The sequence below is a fragment of the Engraulis encrasicolus genome, chromosome 24 (assembly GCF_034702125.1).
Source record: "Engraulis encrasicolus isolate BLACKSEA-1 chromosome 24, IST_EnEncr_1.0, whole genome shotgun sequence".
Taxonomy (NCBI): domain Eukaryota; kingdom Metazoa; phylum Chordata; class Actinopteri; order Clupeiformes; family Engraulidae; genus Engraulis; species Engraulis encrasicolus.
This window is the reverse complement of record NC_085880.1, coordinates 40,194,526-40,218,498: the sequence shown is the minus strand read 5'-3', so window position 1 is coordinate 40,218,498 and position 23,973 is coordinate 40,194,526. Positions and strand designations below refer to the sequence as shown.

Below are 23,973 nucleotides of genomic sequence, written 5' to 3'. Positions count from 1 at the left end.
GTGGGTGTGGGTGTGGGTGTGTGTGTGTGTGTGTGTGTGTGTGTGTTGTAGTGGGATGAAGATGTGGGTGTGTTGAGGGTGTCTCCTCCTCTATTGTGTTTATGTGCGTACTAGTGTACTAGCAGCATGGGTGAGTCAGCAGAACTAGGCACACCTGACCTGATCAGCTTTCCCCCTATAGCCCCTCAGCTAGTTGTGCGTGTGCGTGCGTGTGCTGACGGGTCAAAGACTTGCAAAATGGCATTGTCATTCAGTGTAACGGATGCCTTCTGCTGGCTCTAACTGTAAAAAACATGACTTTTTATTTATTTATTGTTACAGGGAATTCATGAAAGCCCCGGCTGTCATCCATTCACTTGAAACAATTTAAAAATCATGTTTTTTTGCAGTTACAGTTGGCTGAAGGTGTCCCTGACGCATTGGGACCAACCCCTTACTAATGGTTTGTGCTTCGCTGACTGGGCGTTGTGATGACCCAATCGCCTTTGTTGTGTAATGGTGGCGGCCAAAACAAAAACACACACACATGCTTTCGCAACAAGACCTGAATGCACTCACACACACCCACACCCTCAACACAGGGCACGGTTTGCACAGTACAGTAGTGGCTTAATCATTGATGAGCCTCCTCAAACAGTTGTTGTTAAGTCAGACAAGATGTTTCAGCCAACCTCAGAGATTTTTTTTAAAAGGAATTTACAGTTTGTGTTTGACTGTTTCCCCGTGTTTGAGTTGCATTAAACACGACCCTCTTGTCTTTTTTGTCTCGTCCTTTACTGCTGCTCTCTTTCAAAATTGCTGCAGTGCAGTGAAAGATGAGCATTTTTTAATATTGGCTGTTGTGATTTTTTTGCAACCCATGAGAAAGGGTAGGAGGTTGGTGTGGGCTGGTGTGGTGTGTCAGACAATATTTTCAGACCAGACAACTCAACTGCACAGCTACTCTGTGTTTGTGTTTTTCTGCTGTTTCCCAGTGTTGTTCCAAACCCTGAATGCTGTAGTGATGGAGTATAACTGAGAGAGATGCTGACATTTTTAGCATTTAATGAAAGATTTTGTTGCAGTAGTTACGTTTTTCTAGCAAAATAGAATGTTCTCAAAAGATTGTGGCCCACTCTTTTGCCCTAAAAAGCGTTTTTCATTTTGTAAGGGGAATCCTCCATACGCCACTGTGTTTTCTGACCAACCAATCAACGGCTGTAGACGATGTATAACAACGTTCCCATCGGAGCTCCACCAAGAACTAGCACGACTGCCCATCCGACATTAGAACCTGAACCTGAACAAAACATGTTTCAGATAACAGATATCGTAACAACATGGCTTGATGATCAGTCAGCTCATTTCTCTAAAAAACACTCAAGAATCAGACATGAAAGCATCCTTAAAGATGCACTGTGTAGGATGGTGGCCAGAGTAAATGTAATGTAATGTATTGTAATGTAATATCTGTTTCTTTGTCCTGTCTGATTCCACAGTGGGCGACGGTGACCTTCCATCTTCCACACCACGTGATCAAGGTGGTGGCCAGCGCCATCGTGAACGAGCTGAAGAAGATGAACCAGAACGTGGCTGCCTTGTCCGTGGCCTCGTCCATCATGGACAGGCTCTCCTACCTCTTACCGAGCGGCCGGCCGGAGCTGGGCGTGGGGCCTGGGCGCTCAGTGGATAGGTGAGGATCATCTAATGTTTAATGCACTGATGCTTGAGCTGACGCAGTCCTGGGTTAGATTGCATGGCGTGTGTGTGCGCGCGTATGTGTGTGCGCGCGCCATGTTTTAAAGTACATTTAATTTTAAAAAATACATATGATGGATTTGTCACCCATTTTCTACTCTCATTGTCCCATTTCCGGCATCACAGACAGATATGCTCCAATTATGTACAGTGTATATAGCGGTATATGAGAACTTAACTTAACTTAACTTAACTCATTTTTATGGAATTTAAGACTTGAAAGAGTTTTCGCTGTTGTTGTGAATTATAGTCGAGAAACTTTCTCTTCCCCCCCCATAGATCCTTGATGTACAGTGAGGCAAACAGGAGAGAAACGTTCACCTCGTGGCCCCACGCTGGCTACCGCTGGGCACAGCCAGACCCCATGGCCCAGGCTGGCTTCTACCACCAGGTAGGCACGAATTTGAAGACACTACTGCTCTTCTCTCTTTCACTCTCACCTCTTCTTCACTCTCTTTCACTTTCTTCTCTGTATTCCCTTTGAATTTGCACCATTTGTTTGTATTTGGTGTCTCTTTCATTATTCCACAAAACAGTTTTTGTTTCTGTTTTTTCTATGGCCACTGTTGTACTTTCAGTCTCTTAGCTGAAGACTCATTTCAAGTATCTTGCATACATTAATTTTGCCATTAGGTTACATTGTGGCACAGTCAAAAATGGCGCTGCTGGTTTTGTTTGTGGAATCTTCAAGATTCCCCAGGCTTCCTCAGGCACCAAATAGGCTTTTCCCCCTCAGCTATTCCCACTATACAATTCTAGATACTGTTACTGGTAAATGTTTTTTTCCATGGAAATGGCATTGCATCTCTTTTCTTTCTTTGGTACCTGGTTGCTATACCAACAGAACCGGGAAAAGGGATTCTCTAACCCTAGACAGCAGGGAATTTCTTGAAACCATGGAAACGACTTGCCTCCTTTCACAACGAGGTCAAGCCACAATAAACGCCCTTTCTAAAGGATGTGATTATTGTGCTTAAGTAAAGCCGCAAATCATATCACTGATACAGAATTTCGTAATGAGAATGTGCCAATAGTGATAGATTGAGTTGGAAGTTGAAATAATAGAAAGTCCATGATCTTCCTGGCTGAGTTCAGATGCGGTGCTCAGTGGCGAAACAATTGCAATGCACCCAGGTCCCCAGGGCAAACCACCTACATGGCCTCTCTATACAACCTATACAGCCTGCCATGGTCACAATGAGGCCCCAACACCAAGACAGGAGGGCTCTGAGCCCTGGAGGAAATGGCCTGCTTGTCCCCCTATAGCTCCGCTCCTGGCAGTGCTTCAGCTTCGTTAATCAACCCTGCCTGCTGTATTAGATATTGATTCAGATTCTCCAGGACCAAGAGTCTCTATCTCGCGCTCGCTCTCTGTCTCTCTCTCTCTCTCTTGCTCTCTCTCTCTCTCTCGCTCTCGCTCTCTCTCGCTCTCTCTCGCTCTCTCTCTCTCTCTCTCTCTCGCTCTCTCTTTCATGTACTCTATTTTTTTCACTCGTCTCACTGTCTCTCGTATCCTCTATCTCTTTTGTGCTTGCTGTCCCACATGCGCTATCTCAGTGATTCTCAAACTCCGGGCCAGGGCCCTGAAAGTATTCCAAGTGGGCCTTGAAGTCATTTTCTAAAAATCAAAATAATATTTGTGTGTATGTTGCAGTTCACTATTTGATTTGTTTTATTGTTTATTGGGTTGGAGGTGGGCCCCGAACATTTGTAACATTTTCAAGTGGGTCTCAAGTTGGAAAGCGTTGGGAACCCCTGTATCTCTTTGGTGCTCGCTGTCTCTCATATGCTCTAGCTCTGTCTCTACCAGGCTTGTATGAAATTCCGAATTGAAAGAATTCAAAGTAATGCCATAGTACGAACACTAGGTGGTGGTGTTCTATGTACTTTCAATGGGGTGGTGTAGATTAAATTAAAAGAAATTCAAGGTAATGACTCCACCTACTGTTCGTATTATGGCATTACTTTGAATTGAAATTCATTCAATTCGGAATTTCGTACAAGCCTGGTCTCTATGATGTTTATGCATGATGTGAGCATGGGGCAGCCATGGCTCAACAGTTAGAGAGCTGGCCATTAGATCAGAGGGTTGCAGGTTCAAATCCCACCCTTCAGGCATGAAAATCCCTCACCTTTCGGCGAAATTCGCCGTTTTGAAATCAAAATGGGTCATTTCTGTGAATCGTGTAGATCCGAGGAGAAAAACATTGGGGGGGGGGTGTCAAGCGAGGAGAAAACTGTAGCGCCAACTTACTGTAGGCCTATCATTAGCGCTCTACCGCAGAAAACTTCATACAGTTTCAGAAGAGATTCCACAACTGACAATGACGTTTGACCAATCATAGCATTTGTTGCTGTCGGCACAGCCAATAACGTGAACGAGCACAATCTAAGTCCCGCCCTTCATACTTATCTTTGAAAGCCCAGTTTTAAACAGGTGCTGCTTTGGTCTGGTAGTTGTATCAAATATCTTTCTTTATAGTTCTAGAACATCTCTGATTATAAGCAAATGTCCAAACGATCTGTCACAGATGGTCTACACGTTTACCAGAGAGGTAGCTATTTGAGATCATGATACTTGTTATGAGATCAAGACGCAAGCATTTCGATGAGAAGTGTGTGAGTGGATTAGCCACAGTGGGTAAGCTGTTTTTCCTAATAATTTGAAACCGCATTTGCCCTGCCCACGTGAAAAAGTATTTATTCTCAAAAGAGCTCCGTTAATGAAAGCTTGGGTAGGCCTACGGCACGTTTTCCTGACTGCTATTTTAACGGATCTGTGCGCTACGAAATTGCGAAATTATCTAGTAGGCACTACGGAGAAGAAGCGCATGTAGGCTACGCGAGGCATCCAACATCATCCATCCATCCATCATCCATCCATCCATCCATCCATCCATCCATCCATCCATCCATCCATCATCCATCCATCCATCATCCATCCATCCATCCATCCATCCATCCATCCATCCATCCATCTATCTATCTATCTATCTATCTATCTATCTATCTATCTATCTATCTATCTATCTATCTATCTATCTATCTATCTATCTATCTATCTATCTATCTATCTATCTATCTATCTATCTATCTATCTATCTATCTATCTATCTATCTATCTATCTATCTATCTATCTATCTATCTATCTATCTATCTATCTATCTATCTATCTATCTATCTATCTATCTATCTATCTATCTATCTATCTATCTATCTATCTATCTATCTATCTATCTATCTATCTATCTATCTATCTATCTATCTATCTATCTATCTATCTATCTATCTATCTATCTATCTATCTATCTATCTATCTATCTATCTATCTATCTATCTATATCTATCTATCTATCTATCTATCTATCTATCTATCTATCTATCTATCTATCTATCTATCTATCTATCTATCTATCTATCTATCTATCTATCTATCTATCTATCTATCTATCTATCTATCTATCTATCTATCTATCTATCTATCTATCTATCTATCTATCTATCTATCTATCTATCTATCTATCTATCTATCTATCTATCTATCTATCTATCTATCTATCTATCTATCTTTCTATCTATCTATCTATCTATCTATCTATCTATCTATCTATCTATCTATCTATCTATCTATCTATCTATCTATCTATCTATCTATCTATCTATCTATCTGCCCCCCTCATCAGACATGACAGCATGACAATCATGAAGTAACGAAGATGGTTGGCAGTTCTTCTTCTGTTCACTGTCCCTGAGTCGCTACACTATGCTCAAAATTCATCATTTAAATACGGTTTTAGCTAAATGTTCTCCCATGGGAGAGCATGTCCCCAGACCCCCCTAGTATGACTCTTATACAACACTATCCCCCAAAAACGCAACTGCACACCACACATGCGTGCCACTGTGCCACACCGCACCTCCTCACCTTTCCTTTTTGACCCCTGACCCGTTTTCATGCCTGACCCTTACCAGCACCTTCAACCAAGGCACCTAACCCCACATTGCTCCAGGGCCTGTAACCAATACCCTGTACCTAATAGGGCTGGGAATCGATCCAAATTTCCTGGATCGATTTGATTCCGATCCAGAAGGTTGCGATCTGATTCGATCCACGATCCGATTCGATTCAATTCGATATTGATCTTTTGTATTGCTGCCTTGTCACATTAACCCATTTATGCCTAGAAATCTAAGACCAACTATAAAAACCTAAATATATCAACCTTTGATGCCCACACAAATATGAAATACGTTGGTATGTGAGAAATAAGTGGGAAACTGTGGAAGAGAGCTACAGGATGTGGTTGAGAAAATAGCAGCTATAATGGTCCATAAAAGATCGATCCACAAATTGTGAATCGATATTGCCCTTTTCGAACGAGAATCGATATTGGATCGCGATTCGATCTTTTGAACCCAGCCCTAGTACCTAAATAACTAAGTCACTTTGGATTAAAAAAAAGCGTAATCTAAATGTAATGTATTTCATGTTCTCAGTTTCTCTCTCATATGCTGCATTTTTCATTTTCATTTTTCTGTGTGATTCTGCAGCCTGCCTCCACGGGAGATGACCGGGCCATGTGCTTCACCTGTAGCGTGTGCCTGGTGTGCTGGGAGCCCACAGATGAGCCGTGGTGAGTCAATCATGACCCATATGTGCCATTACATTTGATGATTAATTCCGTGTTGAAGCTTTAATACCGCTGCTCAATGAACCAGAGCATATTTCTGGATTCATATCTGAGTCGGGTCGAAAGAAGTGTGTGAGTAATCTGAAGTCCTTCTCAATGGCAGGTCGGAACATGAGCGACATTCCCCCAACTGTCCGTTTGTGAAGGGTGAGCACACGCAGAACGTTCCACTGTCGGTCACCTTGGCGACGAGCCCGGCGCAGTTCCCCAGTCCGGACGGCTCGGACAAGATCGCCTGCTACGGCTTCGGCAGCTGCCCGCACTTCCTGGCGGCTGCCACCAAGAGGGGCAAGATCTGCATATGGGACGTGTCCAAGCTCATGAAGGTACGCTTCAAACAAAACATGCAAAACCAAATGAAACCGCCAAAACATGAATAGTATGGGGCACTGTGCCGCAGCGCGCTTAGCCCCCCACTTAGGGCTTGCATGCCCATGGGGACCCTAGTTCGAATCCGGCCTGGGCTGTTTCTTAATCCTACCCTTTCCCCATATAATATCTCTCTCTCTCTATACCACTGGTCTCCTATCTCCACCTTCAACTGTCCTGTCTCAATGAATGTCTAAAATGCAGAAAAATATCTTGAATATTTCACAAAATATCATCAACAGCACATGCCGTCGCTGAACAGTTCATGCCCTATTTCCTTTTGAAGAACTATAAGAAATGCATGAAATGTTATTTGGATAAAGTTATATTGAAATGCATAGCCTCAAGACCCTGCAATATTACTCTTTAAGTACCTTAAAGGTCCAGTAAGTGTTTTCTCTAACTTGCGTTTCTACTGTAAAATCAACAGGTGCACTTGAAGTTTGAGATCAACCCGTACGACCCGGTGATCCTGCGGCAGCTCTTCCTGTCGAGCGGAGAGCAGGGCCTGGGGAGCGAGTCCACCGAGTCGCGGCGGCCCACGCTGGCCTGGCTGGAGGACACGTCCAGCTGCTCAGACCTGCCAAAGCTGGAGGGGGACAGGTAGGGGAACCATTAGCCAGGTTGTGCCCTACTAGTGACGCAACACTCTCAGCGTTGCAACTAGACAGGTCAAGAGCAATGCAAATCCCGAAAAAATACGGGAACTCCTCCCACTTTGCTGGCAATCAAACAACCATAAGTAGACCAAGGGAGGTGGGTCAACCATGCCGGTTGGGAAATGGTAATTGTCATGCTCTTGGTCAGACCAAGTCTCGAAGAGATTTGAACGTCGATGATAATCAGGCTAGGGAACCATGGGAACGAATTAGAAAACTGCATTTATGTACTCTCGGAATTACGGTAAATACAGGGTCTCCGCGGATCCTTAAAAAGTCTTATAAAGTCTTACTTTTAATATTTGTTTTTTAAGGTCTTATAAAGCATTATATTTCGCCAATTTTTGGAAGTGTGGTATTATATTTACGTGGGAGGTCTTATATTTCATCTGGGTAGCTTGAGTGTAAGAAAAAGGTCTATTTTTTGACGCTATAAACCTTATTTAACCGGCATACGTCCCTTATCAAGATGCGGAAAAGTAGAGGAAACGGATCTGTGTTTGTGGCGCAGCGCAGCCCGCTGGCCACACAGCGGGGGGCAGCCGCAGACCTGTGGGCGCAGCGTCTAGCCTACTTGCGTGTTCTAGTAGAAACAGTCGAAAAAGTGGTCGAAAAAATATGAACGTGAATCGAGATGGGTAGATAGATGCACGTTCATTGTAATGTGGCTTGAGGACAAGAAATAAAACGGTTAGCTGCTATCCAAAGCAACGTCGGAATATGAAGCTTGATGTTAACTGTGTCGGGAGGACGCATAGCCTAATCAGTCGTTATAATGTTGTCTATCGTAAGCATGTTAGCCATGCCCTCGCGTTTGGGTAGAAGCGTTTGCTAAATGTAAAGGGTTCATTTCATAAAGTCCATTATGACCGTATTCGAAAATAATTGTTCCTTCATACAATAGCCTACACTTTCAAAATCGCCTCTAGATACGTGACAGGCTATTTGATGCCTCTGTCAAATGCAAAATGATTTCGTTAACATGATGGCAGCATGAGGAAGTGAGCGCGAGGCAATACGAAATCGGATGAGTAACATAATATATACGAAGCCAATGATCTGGCGAGGTGCGTAATGTCCGCAACGGTAAACGCGCTAAATGCTTGTTATGGACATGCTGGAAATCGCTTCCAAGTTGTGCGCTGTTTCTTGCGCCCATCTAGAGAACAACAAACTACAGACAGGCTAAGCTCAAAGTAGAACGCTTGCTTCTGCTACCCGTCTCTGATAAAGCGAGCTGGAGGAGGAGGAACGGCACTCAGAGTAGTCATACATTTAACCCTTTTGACACCAGTCCTCTCTCCTAATAGCAAAGTGCATTCAACTATTTATCCATCAGAAATGATGAATTGTTGAGCCATTTTTAATGTGTACATTGAAAGGCATTTGATGAACATTCATCTGATTTTTCCATAGGCCGTCAAAACATGCGTGGGACCCTCAATTAAATGCCAGTTGTCAGTTAACTGACCATATGCATGCATGGTGTCTGTAGGCCTACAGATCAGTTACACCTTGCTACTGCTTACACTGTGTTTACCCTAGGCTACACTGTAAAAGCACATTAGTCATATAATATTGTTTATTATATATAATTATGTACTAGGCCTACATTTCATTATAGCAATGCAAACTAATAACATTAGCAATATTGCAATGCCTCACCCCGAGCGGTGGTCTTATATTTTATCATCAGAGGTCTTATATTTGTCTTAAAAAGTCTTATATTTGGTGATCCAAAATGTGCAGAAACCCTGAAATACCAAACGCTGGCACGAACAACACGCATGAGTGATATTTTCCACTGGAAAACTTGTTGAAAGTTTTCATAAACGAGTGTCCGAGACTCGTAAATACTAGTTTCCGAGAGCACATGAATGCACAAATTCACATGCACCCATCTGGGCGTTTTTGTGGTATGATGGTGTGTTCTTCTGGTTGATTTGAATTTCAGAAGTTTCTTGCGAATGTTGAACTGTGATATTACTGTGTTCCCAGTTCTAGACATCTGTCAACTAATCAGGTTGTTTGGCAGCAGACAAGCATTCATTTCTCCGCCTATGTTGAGAAAATACTTTTTTCTTTGGGGAGGATCAAAATAGATCATCAACCCTCTCACCAACCCACCATCCCCATCTGTCAGGATGAATCACCGTCTTGTGAAAAACAAACTCCCCCCTGACAGGCTTTTGAACACACGTCCCGCTGCGCTGAGTGATATTTAACCTGTTGTGTTCTGTTCCTTTTTTTTTATATAGTGACGACCAGTTGGAGGACTCGGACAGCGAAGAGCATTCCAGATCAGAGTCCGTCACAGGTACGCACCGCTGTCTGCGGATTTGACCCCTGCAGTTCTGTGGTTCTGCGGTCGGCTTCCCCACCCCACTTGATTTGTCTACAGCACACTACCACGTCTCAGGGGCTAGAGTAGAGTACAGTAGAGTACTTTTATTAATCCCGAGGGAAATTAGGCTGTTTATATGAGGACGATTGCAAGGGAAGTCGACAAAATGTTTTATCAGAAGTGCCTTTCATTTACACGCCATCGGGGCTTGAAGATGCAAAAATCTGAAGACTCCTTTCAGAGTGGGGAGTTTTGAAGACGACCCGGGTTGCGTCTCCGTCTAAACGGCAACAAAGCCAACACACGTTCACCCCCCATACGCCTTCATGTAACTGGTCTCCAATTTGTTTTCGTCTTCAGTTCCCGACGGCCAGGTTGCTGCAAAAACGAATGACACTTCAGACAAAATATTGTGTCGTCACCACTTGCAATCGTTCTCGTGTAAAAGGCAGCGAAAAATTGAAAACCCGCCGACGCTACTTTTGGTACCCAAATTGGTACATTATAAAATCTACCAGTCAGTCACCATTTTTACCAGTTCATATTAAACCGTTCCAAACATTGTAATGCCAAGAAAGATCATTTTTTGATCAATACTTTTGTTTCAGAGGTCATAAATTCAGTTATTGTGCTAAGTAACTATTTTCATTACCAATTTGCTTAAACCTTTGATGTTGGATGCTGTGTATAATTCAGCATTAACCCGTGCGCCTGTAGAAAAATTTCACCCATCAAGGTGACGGGTGGGTTGACATATTTCACCTGCCAAAGGCCAAATTCACCCGTCATTGGCAGGTGGACGGGTGCTTATTTCCATCCCTGATATAAACGTAGCCTCAGCCCTTCTGCCTTCTCCCATCTCTTTGTTCTCAGTGGTGACGTGCTGAGTGGCAGCGGTGGCCTTAGTCAAACACACTGCTGTGCCAGCAGGCCTGCCAGCACACCCACATGCTTAACAGGATTTACTGTGTGTGTGTGCGTGTGTGCGTGTGTGCGTGTGTGCGTGTGTGTGTGTGTGTGTGTGTGTGTGTGTGTGTGTGTGTGTGTGTGTGTGTGTGTGTGTGTGTGTGTGTGTGTGTGTGTGTGTGTGTGTGTGTGTGTGTGTGTGTGTGTGTGTGTGTGTGTGTGTGTGTGTGTGTGTGTGTGTGCGCGTGCGTGCGTGCGTGCGCGGTAATATGCTATGCAGATTTGTGTTAGACAAGTCACATGGGTGTGTGTGTGTGTGTGTGTGCGTGTGTGTGTGTGTGCGTGTGTGTGTGTGTGCGTGCGTGTGTGTGTGTGTGTGTGTGTGTGTGTGTGTGTGTGTGTGTGTGTGTGTGTGTGTGTGTGTGTGTGTGTGTGTGTGTGTGCGCGTGCGCGTGCGCGTGCGTGTGCGTGCGTGCGTGCGCGGTAATATGCTATGCAGATTTGTGTTAGACAAGTCACATGGGTGTGTGTGTGTGTGTGTGTGCGTGTGCGTGTGTGTGTGTGCATGTTTCAATCGCTGCAAGCAACATTGGATGTGCACTCCTATAAAGCTTCTGGTGCATTGTTTACTTGGTGTTACTGAAATCTGTCAACATTGTTGAGTCTTTTGTGTTGGCATGTTGCCTCTTGACATTGACCTAAAACCAGTATGCCAGTATAATCACTACAATTATCTCCTCCAAAGGATTGATCAGCATACTTCCATCAAGGTGTTGTTTTAAATCCTTTCAAAAAACCTTAATGGTTGTCCACCATGTTTGTAGACTTTTTGTCTTTCCTTTTTGTATTTTTGTCATTATTAGTACATTGACTGATGGATATCTGTACTGCCTTGGGGCACAATATATCTAGAAAGTATCACTTCACCTCAGTAGCAGTTGGTGACTGACCTGTCTCCTATTTCACGCCTCTGTTCTGCAAGTCACCAAAATATGCATGATATCTGGATTTCATGTTTTTTTTTTTTTTTTTTTGCTTTTTGGGCTTTTATTATGACTGGATGGTGTGAGAGGAGACAGGAAATGAGCAGCAGATAGAGACGAGGGGTGCATCCCAATATGTGACCTTGCCTCCTCCACTTGCCTCCTCCACTTGCTTCTCGTCATGATGACATCACTGACAACAGCATCATATTTCAATATCTTGCAAAAGCTCAATTGTAAAGTCTTTTTCTCATTTGCAATTGGGATGGTGAATGAAAAACAGTCCCTCAAAAGTTGTTGTGGCGATGCTGACAGCTGGGAAACTTTATCGTTTTCTCCACGGAGGAGGGGCCAGGAGGCGGGACGAGGAGACAAGCACAAGTGGAGGAGGCAAGGACACATATTGGGATGCACCCAATGATTTAGATAACGGTTGTTGACTTGCATGTGTCTCCTCTGCCCTCCCCTCCCCCCGTGTCGTTTCGTCTCCGCAGGTCACCCGTGTCAGAAGGAGAACCTGGAGGTGAGCCTGGGCGTGACGGCGCTTAGCGTGCTGCAGCAGCCGGAGAAGCTGCAGTGGGAGGTCAGTCTTGTCAACACTAATCATATGGTTTTTACTTCAACATATGACTCAGCTTTATGCCATTTTGATGTGTGTGTGTGTGTGGGTTTTTTTGGGGGGGTGGTGCGGTGTGGAGGGGTGAACCCATGGCCTATGGGTGTGCTTATTTTTGTATGTACTGTATTTTAATTATTAATGTAGTTTTACCTGTCCAGGGACTGCAGATGGAAATATACAGTAGCTATAATCTTGCACAAGCCATGTTTTTACTTCTGTAAACAATGACTATTGTGCATGGTCCCTGCTGAACTGAACTAAATAAACTAAACTACTAAACTAAGGTGGTGGCCAGCGTCCTGGAGGACACCGTCAAGGACCTGGAGGAGCTGGGGGCCAACCCGGCGCTGGCCCAGGCCAAGGCCGACAACAAGGTGACTGGACCGCATTTAAACCACAGACACAGACACAGACACAGACACAGACACAGACACAGACACACACACAGACACACACACACACACACACACACACACACACACACACACACACACACACACACACACACACACACACACACACACACACACACACACACACACACACACACAATCCCTCCTCCAACAATCAGTAGCAACTATTGCACTGCGACACGTATTATATTTCAATGTTTAATGTGAAATGATCTATTTTTTGTATGCTACTAGACACCTAAATTTCCTTCGGGATTAATAAGTGGTACTCTACTCTACTCTATTCTACTCTACTCTACTCTACTCTACTCTACTCTACTCTACTCTACTCTACTCTACTCTGTTCTGTTCTACCCTACCCTACCCTACCCTACTCTACTCTACTCTACTCTACTCTACTCTACTCTACCATACTCCACGCTACCCTACTCTACTCTTCTCTACCCTACTCTCTACCCTACTCTACCCTACTCTACCCTACTCTACCCTACTCTACTCTACTCTACTCTACTCTACTCTACTCTACTCTACTCTACTCTACTCTACTCTACTCTAAGGCCAAGGACAAGCCGTCGGCCGCCGAGCAGCACAACATTCCCTTCCCCTGCCTGCTGACGGGCGGCCTGCTCAGCTACCGCTCGGCCGCCAGCTCGCCCCTCGCCGGGGGACCACCGCCGCCGCCACCGTCCCTCGCCCCGACCTTGACCCCGACCCGGGGCCGACCCCCACCATCCTCTTCCTCCTCTTCCTCCTCAACATTGGTGGGGGTCCCTGACGGACCTTTGTTAAGGACTCAGGCCCCTGAGGTCACCCCCAATACGCCGATCGTGGTGGTGGGGACCCCCGACCAAGGCCCCATGGAGATCGAGTCGTGTCCCCCGCCCCCGGTTGTTGTCCCCCCCGAGCTGGTGGCCTCGCCCGGTGGCGGCGGCCTGCCCGTCTCGGCCATCCGCCGGACTATCCCCGTGCTGCTGCTGTACAGCATCAAAGAGGCGGACGAGAAGGCGAGCGGCAGCGGCAAGGTGTTCGCCCAGATGAACAGCCTGATGGGTAAGAGCCTGCACGAGGAGGGCTTCACCGTGCCGCAGATCATCGAGATGGAGTTCGACTCGCACGAGCAGCTGCTGCTCCAGGACCCGCCCATCACCTACATCCAGCAGTTCGCCGACGCCACGGCCGGCCTGGGCAGCGGCACCGGCAGCGGCAGCGGCACCGGCAACAACGCCTCCGTCACGGACCCCGGGCCCGAGAAGTGGGGCTCCATGGCGGCCCCGCGGCCCGGCGCCCTGGTCCAGTGCCTGCGGCTCCCCAAGGAGCTGGAGGAGGAGAACCTGTACGTGGACTCCATCACGCCCTGCAGCGACGGCCTGCACCTGCTGGTGGGCCTGCAGCCCTGCTCCGTCGAGTCGCTCAGCGCCATCAACCAGGTGGAGGCGCTCAACAACCTCAACCGGCTGCATTCCGCGCTTTGTAGCCGTGGCAATAGCCGCAACAAGGACGACCTGCACCACCACCACCACCACCACCACCCGGCCCTCGTGCCCACGATGGCCAATGGCATCGAGGGCGGTCACGGTGCTCTCCCGCTACCGGGCACCTCTCCGCCTCAGCAGACGCCCCTCATCCTGCCGCCCGACCAGCAGCCGCTGCTGCAGCCCCCACTGTCCCCACAGCAGACCCCGACGTCGCCCTCGTCGCGTGGGGTGTTTGGGGGTGTTAGCACGGGCGGTAACAACAACAACAGCAGTGGTGGCGGCGGCTACTTGGTTCTCTACAAGCTGAACTACTCGACGCGCATCGTGACCCTGGAGGAGGAGCCCGTGAGGGTGCAGCACATCCGGGAGCCGCGCGACGCCGTCACCTCGCTCATCCTGCTGCCCGCCGACGTGCTGGACGGCCGCGAGGAGGACGGCGAGGACGCCTCGGACGACACGCCGCCGGGGCTCAAGAACGGGCCCGTTTCCGCTTCGTCTGGGCCAAACATGGCCGCCGGTGGCAGTAGCGGTGGTGTCGGCGGCAGCAGCACGGCCGCGGGGGTTATGGCGGCATCCACAGGGCACGGCCCCAGTGCCTCCTCCCCGCTTGCGGCGGGGATGGCGGCGTCCACGGCCAAGGAGAAGCTGGTGGTGACGACGCAGGCGGGATACATCATGGTGCTGGACCTGGCCACGCTGGAGGTGCTGGCCAAGGTGGAGCCGCCCGTTAAGGAGAGCGGCGACGAGGTCGACCCCTTTGTCTCCGTCACCTACTGCTCGGGGACCGACCGGCTGTGTGCTTGCACTAAAGGTGAGGCAGAGACGCCTTTGCATTGCACTTCACTACATTACATTTTTAATCCAAAGCAACTTACAGGTATCACAGGGTTATTGGTTACAGTCCCTGGAGAGGTGTGGGGTTAGGTGTAGTGTTGCACCGATACCATTTTTTGGCCCCGATACCGATACCCGATACCTGGCTGTGCAGTATCGGCCGATACCGATACCACCCTATTTTAAATGTATATATATGAAGGGCTGTAGTGCATACTACTTGGATGTAAAATCATTGCATGGCTTTCTCGGGCTGCTGCCTACCTTTTGTGAAACAGGAAAAAGACTAATACAAAGTGAATCCAGCAAAACATTTTATACTTTGTATATACCTCTATGAAATAACTAATTTCAAGGCTGTTTAAGTGTCATACAAGCACCTGTAAATGGTATCGGTGCCCTATTTGTTGGTACTCGCTCGCCGATACCGATGCCACCATTTTAGTGCCAATCCACCGATACTGGTATCGGTATCGGTGCAACACTAGTTAGGTGCCTTGGGCATATTAGCCGTGGATAGAGGTGTAGGGAGTGGTAAGGGCAGGATACGAACCTGCAATCCTGTGATCTACAGTCCAACCATTACACCACAGCTGCCTCACCAACCGGGTGTGTGCTTGCACTAAAGGTGAGATGCCCATCTCTCTCCCTTTTCTGAGGAGCTGACTGTACTGGCAGAGTTTGGCTGTAAAGACAAAGCTTATTCCAAAGCTCATTCCTCTCTCATCATGACGCTCCATGAGATATTGGTCTCAGTTACATGGGACATTTTAATTCCGAATAAAACTTAATTCCGCTTTGAAAACATGATGTAAACATTTCACAATTCGGAATTAAACTTCATTTTATGAATTTATGCGCTCATTCCTCTAATCATGAGGCTTTATTAGATATTGGTGGTCAAAGATTTGTTTATTATTAGTGCGTCTGGTAAACTGTTTGTCAGATCAGATGTTGGTCTCTTAAACTGCCGTGCAGTAGACTATTTTCAAAACATTGGCCAAAAGCGAGATGTTGTATAAATGTTTGTTGTGGTTTTGGAACGCTGAAAGTGAAATACTTTGAGTATTTGACTTTTGACTTTTACTTGAGTCCATCTTTCTCAGATTCACACACTGGTGAGTCAGGAGTGTCTTCTGAATTAAACCGTTTGGATTTCTGTCTCAGCATTTTTTTCATAGCCAGGGCAGGCATTACCAGCTGCATTGACCTCCGCTCCCAGTAGCTTGCAGTGCTGTTGGCTCTTACCCCAAGTTTTGTCCTAAGCCCTTTTTGGGAAAGGGTGCCCTCTGCCTATTAAATCCTAAATATCTCAGCCTCCGAAGCACATACAAACATGAAATGAGTTGCATTTAAAAGCTAGGACCCTCGTTTAACCTTGGAATGTGTTCATTCAGATCTAACTTTCCCACATTTTTAATAATACAGCTCAAATCTCAAGAACCTGAATGCAGCGTATATGTGTCTCCAGGACACAATGGGTTAATGTGGAGCAGTGCCAATGACAAACCGGGTGCATTCCAATACGCAGCCTCCTGTCCTCCACTTGTGCTTGTGGCCTCGCCCCGCCTCCTGGCCCCACCTCCGTTGCGAAAACGATAACGTTTCCTCGCCGTCTGCCTTAGGGATGTTAACCGGTAACCGGTTAACCGATAGTCGACCGGATCAACGATAACCGGTTAAATTTTCTGCCACCGGTTAACCGGTAATAATAATTATAATAATAATTTCCTCCCAAAAAGCCCCCAAAAACGATAATTTTGAGGTTTTGGTACGATAATTCAGCATTTTCCATCTGGCGACGCTGGCTGGACATGACAGGTCCTGTCTGAGCAGCAAAAGAAAGGCTTAAGCTTATGTGAGAAATAAAATTTAAAAAATTCAGTGCTGTGCCTATCAGTCACGCGAACGTTATATAATTTAATATTGCCGGTTAACCGGTTAACCACAGGTTAATGAGTCTCAGTAACCGGTTAAGATATGTTTAAATTTTCGCCATCCCTAGTCTGCCTACCCACAACAACTTTTGGGGGGACTGTTTTTCATTCACCATCCCAATTGCAAATGAGAAAATGACATTAGAATTGTGCTTTTGCAAGATATGTCATTTATTTTCTGTCATCGGTGACATCATCATGAGGTCACAAGCAGGCAAGTGAGCAAGGTGAGGACGGAAATCGGCATATTGGAATGCACCCACAGAGTTCCCAGCAGTGTCTCCCCTGGCCGACCGTGTGCTGCATTAGTTGGCTCCAATAAGCCGTAGCAGGGCCTGGGGAAGGGCCTTGGTGCCCCCCCTCTTAGCTTGCAGTTGTAAATGTATCACATAGCCTATGAATTCCTAAGATGAACACAAATCATGGCTGTGTCCTGGCCACACACATGCAGATATACATACACACAGACGTACTGTACATACACACCCACTCACACGGTGATGCACAGAATAATATGAGATATTATGACAGGAATGCTTTGCAACTTCCCGCAAGCACCACATTTGCTATATAATATGTCGTGTGTGTGTGTGTGCGTGCACTCATGCATGACTCTGTGTGGTGCCTGTAGGACAGATGAAGATGTATAGTGTGATGTTGATAATGGGATTGTGAAGGTATTTGGCTTAAAATGATACTGTCCCATTTTTGGAATTAAGCTCATATTACACATCCCCTTGAGTTAAATAGTTGAGTTTTACCTTTCTCCTGTACTTTCAGCCATTCTCTGAGTACCGCAGTGCATATTTTACCTCCAAGCTAGCAGTTAACATTGACTCCTATGAGACCAGTTAGCCGCCAGCTGGTCTCATAGGACTCAATGTTAACTGCTAGCATGGAAGTAAAATTTGCACTGCTATACTCAGAGAACGGTTGAAAGTACAGGAGAAAGGTAAAACTCCATTATTTAGCTCAAGGGGATGTGTAATATGAGCTTAATTCCAAAAATGGGACAGTATCACTTTAATAAAAAGAAAGTGGTTATGTTGAAGGAAACCAAAATGAAAGGGCTTCGATTGAAACGTGAAATTTACATGGCGAGAATGTCTGGGTTTCACCATGATGGCTCATCATAAAGCTCTTACACATTACATTACACTCAGCTGACGCTTTTTTATCCAAAGCGACTTACAGTTATTTAGGTACAGGGTATTGGTTGCAGTCCCTGGAGCAGTGTGGGGTTAGGTGCCTTGCTCAAGGGCACTTCAGCCATGGGTGAAGGTGCTGGTAAGAATGGGATTTGAACCTGCAGCAACCATCTGATTTAAAGACCAGTGCTCTAACCATTTGAGCCATGGCTGTCCCATGACCACTTCCAGGATAACCGAGGAGTAATGGTCTTATCAGACATGAAAATAATTAACACTCAGGGTGTGTTTGCTGAATGGGTTGGGGAGATGTATCAGTTGTTGTGCCTTTGAATTTGAGGGTGAAGAATGTGATGTATTTGTGCCACAGTTATAGCATAGTTTTGTCAACATGCCTGGCAGTTGTGCACATTAAGCATTGCTATAGGTTTTTAGTGGTTTTAGTGTCCTAACACGAGTTTGTCCTCTTTCTTTCCCCCTCCAGGTGGAGAACTTCATTTCCTTCAAATTGGAGGTGTGTTTGACGATATAGATGATGCCGACATTTTTGTCGACGGGCCCCTTTCCAAAGGGGTCGACCAGCTGTTTGAAGGGACGAAGCCGTCCTCGAACCCCTCAAGCCCAGGGATCACAGGTGGGCCTCCATCTCCACTCTCCACGATGATGAGGATTATGATGATGATGATAATGATTAAGCCTGATATACACTCACAGCTATACAATACACATAGCTAAGACAAGAAAACAAGAAGGGTCATAAATAAACAGGGAATTACGCATACAAATAAACATTGAAAAGTGCAATGTTTTTATAACGTTAAATAAATATTTCCATGTGTGCTTCAGCGGGAGTGGACCTTCTGGTGGACCAAGCGCTGGGCGTGGAGGTGTTGTCGTCGCTGGTGGAGCTGACGCGGTTCGAGACGCTGACGCCGCGCTTCTCGGCCACGGTGCCGCCGTGCTGGGTGGAGGTTCAGCAGGAGCAGCAGCAGCGACGGCACCCCCAGCACCTGCACCAGCAGCACCATGGAGACGCGGCTCAGCACACACGCACCTGGAAGCTGCAGAGCGACAGGTAATGGGGCAATGGACATTCGTTTTTTTTAATTAATTTATCAATTAATTTATTTAAGGAATATTTTTTAGGGTTTTTTTGCCTATTTTTGACAGGACAGTGGAGCAGAGTCAGGAAATGAGTGGGGAGAGAGGCGGGGAAGGATTGGCAAATGACCAGAGCCGGAATCGAACCCGGGTCGCCAGCGTAGTTATTCTTTTTTTCCCGGGGGCATTTTTTGGCCTTATTAGGGCAGTATAGTGAAGAGTGGGACAGGAAATGATGCAGCGCAGCACACACGCACTTGGACGCTGCAGAGCGACAGGTGGGGTAATGACCAGGGTTCAGTTGAAGGTGAAGAGTGTGCACATCCCAGGGAATGGTGCAGGATAAAGGCTGACTGTAGTTTTCTGTCTGAGAAGTCTGCACACATAAAATCCTTTCAATAGAGGTTTTTCCATTCAGGGAATCTCATGGGAATTTTGTTCTATACATTTTATTATAAATTAACACTTCAGATGGACCCTTCTAGCATACAATTAAAAGATTAATTAATGTTCATTAAGGCTGTATAAAAACACACATCGGCCATTGCTCTATTCAGCTCACGCACCCCCTTGTGGCAGGCCGTGCACCTCTGGGGGTGCCCTGCATGCACCTCAGTTTGGGAAACCCTGGTTTTGTATTATCTAAGAAGCTTATTCATTACAGTGTATTCAATACCGATTAGTAATTCATTTATGGGCATTAGCTGTAGTTTTGCCACCTGACGCCTGAGCCCAAAAACTGCATTGACACAGGTACATGTGGATGTGGACTTCATAATTGCTACATTGCGTAACATTGTGTCACAATCGTAATGTTGTGTAATATTATTGGATATATTGCCTGTTTGTTTACCACTTGCCTAGCCGTGCTAGACCCACATTTAATTTGTCAATCATTGAAGAAATGTGTTTGTTTGCAGATGTGGGTCTATCATGACTAGACAATTTTACAACTGCTCTGTGACGTTTTTAAAAAAAAAAATCCTCTTGCACTGCCTAATTAATTATGTGTTGTATGTTGCTGACAAAAACAAACCCAAAACATAGACACTAAACAAAGACATAGGTTCTCACTGACATGATCCCACATAGGACAGGTCAAACACACCACTCGGCCTCAGGGCTTTGCTTGATAGCTCTTGATGGCTAGTGGTGATGTTTGGATAATGCATAGACCACACCTGTATAGTACACAGCTGCACACTGGTGGAGGAACAGGAGTCCTGTTTTTGGGAAAACACTGCCCCCAGTCAAAAAAAACCCTTATATCTGACTATTTGAAGTTACGTGTGCCTCTTTTCCTCTGCCATTTTTCTGGTAGGCCAACAGCTGGACACAACACGACCCGGTCGCCACTTTTTGCTTTTCGAGTAGGCACAACACAGCTCAATCTTAAAGCAAAAAGTGGTGGCTGAGTTGTGCTGTGTCGAGCTGTAGACCTACCAGAAAAATGGCAGTGGAAAATAGGCAATGGTCAAACAGTATGCCATTACGTTTGTTTTACATTACATCACACTTAGCTGTTGCTTTTGTCCAAAGAGACATGTCATTCAGAGACATACGTTCACGGGAGCAGTGGGTGATTAAGTGCCTTGTTCAAGGGCACCACAGCCATGGGAGGGAGTGGAAGGGAGGGATTCGAACCTGCAACTCTCTAATCTGAAGCTGCTCTCCTTAACCCCTTGACCACGGCTGCTGCCCCTAATTTTAATGGCTGGGGTGCTTGTTTTGTTTTGTTTTGTCTTGTGTGCTGTGCAGCTCGAGCTGGGACGAGCACGTGTTTGAGCTGGTGCTGCCCAAGGCCTGCATGGTGGGCCACGTGGACTTCAAGTTTGTGATGAACGCCAACATTACCAACATTCCCCAGATCCAGGTCACCCTGCTGAAGAACAAGGCCCCGGGACTGGGCAAGGTCAACGGTGAGGAGGACTTTTTCTCTTGTCTCTCGCTCTCCCTCTCTCTCTCCCCATCTCTCTCTCTCCCTCTCTCTCTCCCCATCTCTCCCTCTCCCTCTATCTCTCTCTGCCCATTTCTCTGCCTCTCTCTTGCTCCGTCTCGTTGTCTCTCACTCTCCGTCTCTCTGTCTCTCTCTCTCTCGCTCTGTCTCGTCTTCCCCTCTCTCACTTTTTCACTTTGATTGTCTCTATCTCTCAATACCTCTCTTTCTATGCTTCTATCTATCTCTGTCACTCTCGATCTCCCCAACTCTCTGGCTCTCTCTCAAGATCTGTCTCGTTGTCTCTCTCTCACTCTTTCCCCTTGGCTGTAACGCACACATCAAGAGATGCACTCTGAATGTTGCTTCCCTCAGTGTATTATTATATGCACTATTTCTTCCTGACGAGCATTATGATGTTTGAGGCATCCTGACAGCTGACATGAGTTTTCCTCTTCTGATAAATGACCTTTGCTTGTTTCCCTCCTCTCTTCTCTCTCCAGAGACGGCTGTGGACAGGCAGATCACCTTCCCCCTGTCCCAGGCCCTGCACACCAACGGAGAGAGGAACGGCCAGCCTCTGCTGCACGACTTCACAGAGGACATCCAGTTCATGGACATTGAGGAGTCGCCAGGTAGCTTTTTTTAAAGATATTTTTGGGGGCTTTTTTTTTTTTTACTTTATTCGGGACAGGTCAGTGAAGGATAGACAGGAAACGTGTGGGGAGAGACACAGGGAGTGATCGGCAAAAATGACCCAGGCCGGAATCGAACCCGGGTCGCCGGCATAGTAATCTAGTGCCCTACCGTAGAGCCACGGTAGGGTCCTCAGGTAACTTGACTTGGAAGCTGTTTACACGTGTATGGATGTTTTTGTAAACTCATTGGTTTTGGCATTCCGTTTACCAGTAAACATATTTTTTTATAGGCAGATTTTAAAACTCTGACATGCCTAAGTTGCTAACTGGCTATCAACTGTAGTAAAATATGCCTTTCTTCGTAGACGCTTTCGAGAAACACACCCTAGATTTGCTTACAAGGTTCCTTCTGAAAGTCCCAGTCCCAGTGGGCTTTTGTTAACTCCCCCGGGGGCTTTATGAAATCACAACAAGGTTAAGGAGGCACATTAGTAAGCATATAGTGCAGAATCCCCACAAGGTCTTTGTATTGTTTGGGGTATTGCACAAAACCACTGTAGATTTCTCCACTATTGGAATGGTCTTATGAGATCTCTGCAAGGACAATATGTTGTCTTTTGTCACCCGGTGAGAGTGTTTTTTCTAAATCATTTATATCAAGTGTTGCACTCTTGTAGCATCAGTATCCTCATTTCATGTGATCACACAGCACCAGATGTGGCCAAAGTTGAAGTAGAAGTAAATTTATGGTGTGCAACACTAGCACATGATATTAAATGGCAGTTAGATCATTTATTCCATTGCACCTAATGATGTAGCTGGAAAGAAAGAAAAACAATCGCACAAATTTGATCCAACCAGCGGATACATTGCTGTATAGTAACTTATGACCAGTCTCTCAGTGAAGTTACTTGTGTTGGAAGAAAACTATGGCAGGTTTTGATTTTTGTTTTTTTTTACCTCAACTTTTATTTTGGCCACCTCTGCACAGCACTGCTGTGTATCATTCATATGTGTAATGGCAACTCTTCTGTCTTTGCTTTCAGGTTCAAGGCTGTGTCCGTTTCTAGAGGACCATAAGGAGGATATCCTCTGTGGGCCTGTGTGGCTGGCCAGTGGCCTGGACCTCTCCGGCCACGCGGGCATGCTGAGCCTAACGAGCCCCAAGCTAGTCAAAGGTGAGCCTTCTTGCAGATGAACAAGGAAGCACTGAGTGCGTTCCAATATGCGACCTTGCGTCCTCCACTTGTGCTTGTGGCCTCGCCCCGCCTCCTGGCCCCTCCAAGGTTGAGAAAACGATTTTGTTTCCCAGCTGTCTGCCAAGCCAAAACATTTTTTTCGGGACTATTCTTCATTCACCATCTCAATTGCAAATGAGAAAATGACATTACAATTGAGCTTTTGCGAGATATTGAAATATAATGCTGTTGTCAGTGATGTCATCATGACATATTACTTCCTGGTACAAGGCCACAAGCACAAGTGGAGGACGTAAGGTTGCATATTGGAACGCACTCACTGTTATTTCTGTGTGATGCCATACAAGTAGTTAGGCAGATGAATGTATTCTGGCAGCGGCGGAGAAGTAATATTATAAAGTAGCTTTATTAAGCTCTTAAGAGTCTTAATAAGACACTACTCCTGCTATAAATGAGCTTTTACCAGAATGGTACGTACGTAGTAAGTCGTAATGTATTACTAAATTCCCTGTGCACTGTCATAGTGGTGTAGTTCAGTTAAGTTTTTCAGTGACTATTACAACGTCCAAGTGGGGGGACGGTGTCTGGTAAAGGGCTATCAATCAATCAATTGGAAGAAGTGGATGTGAAAAGCACTCATCAATTGGCATTGCTCATCTGGTCATTGTTTTCTGTGATGTCTCCTCTCTGTGCAGGTATGGCCGGGGGAAAGTACCGCTCGTTCCTGGTGCACATCAAGGCGGTGAGCGATAAGGGCATGGAGGAGAGCCCTCGGCCCGTGGTGCGGATGCCCTCCAAGCCCCAGAGCAGCAAGGCCCAGTCCCTCTCCTCCCTGCTGCAGAGAGCACAGGCCACCAAGGTATATACAGGAATTTACTACCTTGCACAAAGAAATATCACTGCTTACACCAAGACATGCCACCAGATGATGATGATGATGATGATGATGAATAATGTAGTTAATACATAAAACAGAGTAATTT

General features: G+C 46.0%; 1 protein-coding gene across 6 annotated transcripts in view; it reads left to right on the top strand.

The window, feature by feature from the left end:
• The window catches only part of birc6 (baculoviral IAP repeat containing 6), a 267,517-nt gene that overhangs the window by 22,661 nt on the left and 220,883 nt on the right, over positions 1–23,973 (top strand). For all 6 annotated transcript variants that reach the window (XM_063191494.1, XM_063191492.1, XM_063191495.1 and 3 more), the window contains exons 4-18: positions 1,479–1,672; positions 2,017–2,128; positions 6,290–6,372; positions 6,533–6,755; positions 7,229–7,401; positions 9,716–9,774; positions 12,185–12,273; positions 12,594–12,683; positions 13,280–15,008; positions 18,601–18,750; positions 18,963–19,191; positions 20,976–21,136; positions 21,657–21,788; positions 22,838–22,969; positions 23,686–23,849. In XM_063191494.1, the coding sequence (XP_063047564.1) occupies positions 1,479–1,672; positions 2,017–2,128; positions 6,290–6,372; positions 6,533–6,755; positions 7,229–7,401; positions 9,716–9,774; positions 12,185–12,273; positions 12,594–12,683; positions 13,280–15,008; positions 18,601–18,750; positions 18,963–19,191; positions 20,976–21,136; positions 21,657–21,788; positions 22,838–22,969; positions 23,686–23,849 (3,720 nt within the window). The remainder of the gene's footprint in view (positions 1–1,478; positions 1,673–2,016; positions 2,129–6,289; positions 6,373–6,532; positions 6,756–7,228; positions 7,402–9,715; positions 9,775–12,184; positions 12,274–12,593; positions 12,684–13,279; positions 15,009–18,600; positions 18,751–18,962; positions 19,192–20,975; positions 21,137–21,656; positions 21,789–22,837; positions 22,970–23,685; positions 23,850–23,973) is intronic.